At 43.1% G+C, this 5,137-nt stretch overlaps 1 protein-coding gene across 1 annotated transcript; it reads right to left on the bottom strand.

Moving 5' to 3' along the window:
* Nucleotides 1-3,374: 3,374 nt before the first annotated feature.
* Nucleotides 3,375-4,052, bottom strand: LOC121274750 (60S ribosomal protein L23a-like). The gene is made up of 2 exons (XM_041182127.1): nucleotides 4,031-4,052; nucleotides 3,375-3,713 (listed from the first exon to the last, which is right to left on the bottom strand). The coding sequence occupies exons 1-2, from the start codon at nucleotides 4,050-4,052 to the stop codon at nucleotides 3,427-3,429; spliced, it is 309 nt and encodes a 102-aa protein (XP_041038061.1). The 3' UTR covers nucleotides 3,375-3,426.
* Between the last annotated feature and the right edge of the window lie 1,085 nt (nucleotides 4,053-5,137).

Here is a 5,137-nt window from a genome sequence, read left to right as displayed (position 1 = left end):
AAAACCAGCAGCACCAGCTGCCTTCTCCTCAGCCACCTGCCACTCTGAAGAGCAGAGGGAATGAACATCAAGGTACAGCTGGAAGGAGGCAAGTCTCTCAAATCAGGATTAACAGCATGAGGATCAGCTCTCTCAACTTGAGCATCAGTGCCTCAGGAGTTATAGGCAGGTAGCTGCTGACATTTGCAGCCTCCTGAAACAAGATCTCCTTCCCAGTGGAACAGATGGACACTCATGGCCAATGGTCGTCAAGGTATCTGTGACTGTAGGGCCAACCCACCCCCATCAGGTCTCTCCCCCTCATCAGATTCTGTGTCATTTTCTCATGCGTGGAGGAGAAAGCAGAGCTGTGAGTGTTCATAATGGCTTGTGTGGAGAGGAGAGAAGAGTACCATTTGTGGAGGGTGTCTGAGGCATGAGTGCAAGAGGCCAATAAGCTGAGGGTCAGTGTGAGCCTATACTGTTCAAATGAGGTGCCTGGAGAGGAATGGGTGGAGCTGCAATGTGTGTTGTTCTGAGGAAAGCTGTGCAGGAGAATACTGGGAAAGTCAGAGTGTTGGGTTTGGTAACTGAAAGTGTTACGTTACTCACTTTTCCCACCCTCCGGAGGTCCTGGAGCCTCTTGATGAACTGTCTCCAGATTGGAGGGACCACACTTCTGCTCCTGACTTCCCCGGCCACTTCCTCCACGTCAGGTTGTCCTCTTCATTGGAGCTCTGGGGGCAAGTTCACCCCCCTGCAGGGCCTCAGATCCCACAGCAGGACTTCTAGACAAGAGTGAGAGACCGGAGAGTGTGGTGCCTTTAATTAGAAATCATTCCTTTGACAGAGTGGACGTTTCATTCCACCCGCTCTCCCTAATTAGTCGGGGAGCCCGGAGATGGGATGCTAATACCGTTGATCTGGGAAAGAGCCTTGGCAAAGCCCGCCCATTAGGAAACTGAATTCCTGAACCGAAAATTGGCCCGCCGTTCTGGCAGGGATTTTTGCCCAAGACATTTCCCTTTACTGACAGTCATGTCTTCCGGCTGTATTGCTTCCCTAATGTCAAAATAAACACTCAAATTGGCATGGTAATAATGAGTTGATTTTATTTTTACCCCCTCCAGAATATTCCATCAAAGAGTTACAAAGTAACACAAAAAAAGGCACTAAAATGTATTCGTGACAATCTGCTTACTCCCTCTCGGGGCCATCTAGTGGTCAGTTAATAATATGCAATTACTCTAATTAAAACACCCAGCCACTGCTCTCCACCCCAGCACTTTTATTTGAATCAATCAGAACAAAAGGCAACAAAAGGTACCTCACACAGTAACAATTTGCAGGTTAGAGCTCATGAAGTGCAATGATAATCTTTTAAATGATGAAGTGCAATGATAGCAGCTTAACAAGTGATTTAGCAGTATTGCACGTGTCTTCAATTTGGCTGTTCAGTTGATTATGTACCATCCAATATTGCAAAAAGCAGAGTGAAACCGTGCTTCCCTGCAAGGGTGTTAAAAATAGAAAAAATACTTGAACCCTCATTGAGCACACTCTCTGTAGCTAAAATCAATTTTAAGTCAAAATATATCTTGCAGTGATTCAAAGAAAACAATAAACCTAATCTCACAGATTTTCTTAATTCTTTCTTTGGATGTGAGCGTTGCTGGCAAGGTCTGCATTCGTTGCCCATCCTTAATTGCCCTTGAGAAGGTCTAGTGAGCAGCCTTTTTGAACCACGGCAGTCCATATGGTGTAGGCTGCTGGGAAAGGAGTTTCAGGATTTTTATCCAGCGGCAGTGAAGGAAAAGTGATACAGTTCCAAGTCAGGAATGGTGTGTGGGTTGATGGGGAACGTGCAGGTGGTGGTGTCCCGATATGTCTGCTGTCCTTGTCCTTTCAGGTGGTAGGGGTCGTGGGTTTAGAAAATGCTGTCGAAGGAGCCTGGGTGAGTTGCCCTCCTGCACTCTTCATTGAACCAGGGTTGATCCTTTGGGTTAATGGCAATGGTAGAGTGGGGGATATGCCAAGCCATGAGGTTAAAGATTGTGGTTAAATATAACTATATTGCTGCTGATGGCCCACAGTGCCTAAGGGATGTCTAGTTTTGAGCTGCTGGATCTGCCTGAATCTATCCCAGTTAGCACAGTGGTAGTGCTGCACAACACGATGCAGGGTGTCTTTAATGTGAAGATGGGTCCTTGTCTTCACAAGGGCTGCGATGGTCACTCCTTCCTATACTGCAATGGGCAGATGCATCTGCCACAGTTGATCGGTAAGGACAAGATCTGATAAGTTTTTTCCCTTGTTGGTTCCCTCACTACCAGTATTGCAGATATGTCCTTCAGAACTTGCCTGGCTCAGTCAGTGCTGATGCTACCGAGCCACTCTTGGTAATTGACATTGAAGTCCCCCACCCAGACTACATTCATGGGCGATAGGTGATAACCAGCAGGTTTCCCTGCCCATGTTTAACTCAATGCCATGAGACTTCATGGGGTTCAGAGTCAATGTTGAGGACTCCCAGGGCATATCCTGATTGTTTACCACTGTGCTGCCACCTCTGGTGGATTAGTCCTGCTGGTGGGACATGACATTCCCAGGGCTGGCGACAGTGGTTTCTTTCTTTGCTACAGTCATTACTACTCCCTTTGCCTTTTGTTACATGACATCCTTGTCATTTAATCTCCCACTCTCTACCCTACGCAAGACCTTCCCTTTTGTTCTTCTTCCCTGTCCCCCCTTTCAATGGCATTAATCCCATCACATTTCTACAGTCATACAGACTCGAAACGTTAACTCTGTTTCTCTCTCCACAGATGCTGTTAGATCTGCTGAGTTTTTCCAGAATTTTCTGTTTTTGTTTCAGATTTCCAGCATCTGCAGTATTTTGCTTTTACATTTCTACCTTCCTTCAGTTCTGAAGAAGAGTCATATTCAACTTGAAACATTAACTCTGTTTCTCTCTCGACAGATGCTGACAAACCTGCTGAGTATTTCCAGCACTTCCTGTTTTTATTTATTATTATGGTGACGGTGGTGTGTTGAATATTGTCTGTAAGGTTTGATTCTATGTGTATGACTATGTCAGGCTGTTGCTTGACTACTCTGTGGGACAGTTCTCCCAATTTTGGCACAAAACCCCAGATGTTAGTGGGGAGGACTTTGCAGGATCGACAGGACTGGGTGTGCCGTTGTCATTTCCGGTGCCTAAATTGATGTCAGGTGATCCCAATATGGTTTTATTTCTTTGACTTTGCTGCAGTGGCTCGCTAGGCCTTTTTATAGTTGTCCACATTGCTGAGGGTCTGGAGCTACATGTAGGCCAGGCCAGACCAGACCAGGTGAGGATGATAGATTTCCTTCCCTAAAGAGGTTTTTTTTTCATCTTTCATTTTAAAACTTTATTGAAATATTTATACAGCTCTTCCTGAAATCAGTTTAGATGATGCCAATCTTATTAGCAACATCCAATGCATCATAGTCTGGGGCCAGACGGACGTAAGCTTTCTTCTCACCTTCGGGCCTGATAAGAGTGTTGACTTTAGCTACATCGATATCATACAGTTTCTTGACAGCCTGTTTTATCTGATGTTTATTGGCCTTGATGTCAACAATGAAAACCAAAGTATTGTTGTCCTCGATTTTCTTCATAGCAGACTCAGTGGTCAGAGAGAACTTAATGATAGCATAATGGTCCAATCTTCCTTCTTCGCCTTCAGAGCCATCTTAGAAAAAGAGCTAAAGAGATATTAGTGAACCAGATGGGTTTTTATGATAATTAATGATAGTTTCATCATGCCATCACTGATACTAGCTTTCAATTCCAGATATTTTAATCAATTTAATTTAAATTCCGCCAGCTGCTGTAATGGGATTTGAGCCCATGTCCCCAAGGCATTAGCCTGGTCTTCTGGGTTACAATTCAGTGACATTAACCATAGAACCATAGAAAAGTTATGGTGCAGAAAGAGGCCATTCAGCTCATCATGTCTGCGCCAGCCAAAAAAAAGAAAAAAGAGAAACGAGGCGCTCCTTTTAATACCACTTTCCAGCACCTGGACCATACCTTGCAGGTCACAGCACTTCAGATGCAGATCCAGGTACCATTTAAATAAGTTGAGCATTTCAGCCTCAGCCACCAATTCAGACAATGAATTCCAGATGCCCACCACCCTCTGGGTGAAAAAGCTTTTCCTCATTGTCAGGAAAATATAATAATTTTCATAATTGTATTGGGATTTATTGTAAAGTAGGAATAGTGTGTGTCTGTGTGTGTGGGGTCACTTAATTGAATTAAAGACAGCTGGTCTAAAGGCTTTGATATATCAGAAGAGAAGCTAGGTTTGAAATGCTAAATAGGTAAATATGGTTGAAGTTGCAGACATGAGGTGTAAAAGGAAATTTGCATTTTTAGGTAGACCAGAGTAGTGAATTTCAAAGAGGTGGTAAAGTGTTACACCTAGCCAACAGAGGCTAAGCCAAACAGTGTGTTTATTTTTCCCAAGGTTTACTGATAAAATTGGTACTATGGAAGATTTTTATTATTAGAAAAGTAGAGTTGAAAAGACATATTGGGACAATGGGATTTACATTAAAAAGGGAGAAACCTGTATAAAAGAGATGAGATTATGTGTAAGGAAAGAAGGCATTCTAAGATCTAGCAAGTGTGAAAAGCCTCCAGCCTCTAAGCCTCAAGTTGCTGTCTACAAGAACTGAGTTGAAGAAAACTCACTTTGTATTCAACCGTTCAGGGTATCATGTTACTTTACCTGGGCCTTTTAAAATCTGAGTGTTACTGTTGCCTTAACGGAGGTGTAACCGGGAGTTAGATTAATTAGGGGAGCTAAGAGTTATCATAGTAGTAATTTGTAAACCTATGCATGTACTTAAAATCAGTTTTTAAATTAATAAAGGTTTAATTTAGCTTTGTAAGAAACCTATAAGACTTGGTGGTCTTATTACTATTGAATTCAAGGCATGCATCTTGAAATAAATACAAATTGTAAAATAGTTTTGGCAGTTGTTTCAAGTTTCCCTCTGAGATTTGAACAGCTCAGTATTTACAATGTGCTATTCCATAACACTCATGTTCCCTCTAATCCTTCTACCAATCACCTGAAATCTTTGCCCCCTGGCAACTGACCCTCAG

This window comes from Carcharodon carcharias, chromosome 1, assembly GCF_017639515.1.
Source record: "Carcharodon carcharias isolate sCarCar2 chromosome 1, sCarCar2.pri, whole genome shotgun sequence".
NCBI classification, from domain to species: domain Eukaryota; kingdom Metazoa; phylum Chordata; class Chondrichthyes; order Lamniformes; family Lamnidae; genus Carcharodon; species Carcharodon carcharias.
Note: the sequence above shows the minus strand (reverse complement) of the source record. Positions and strands in the feature narration are given on the sequence as shown.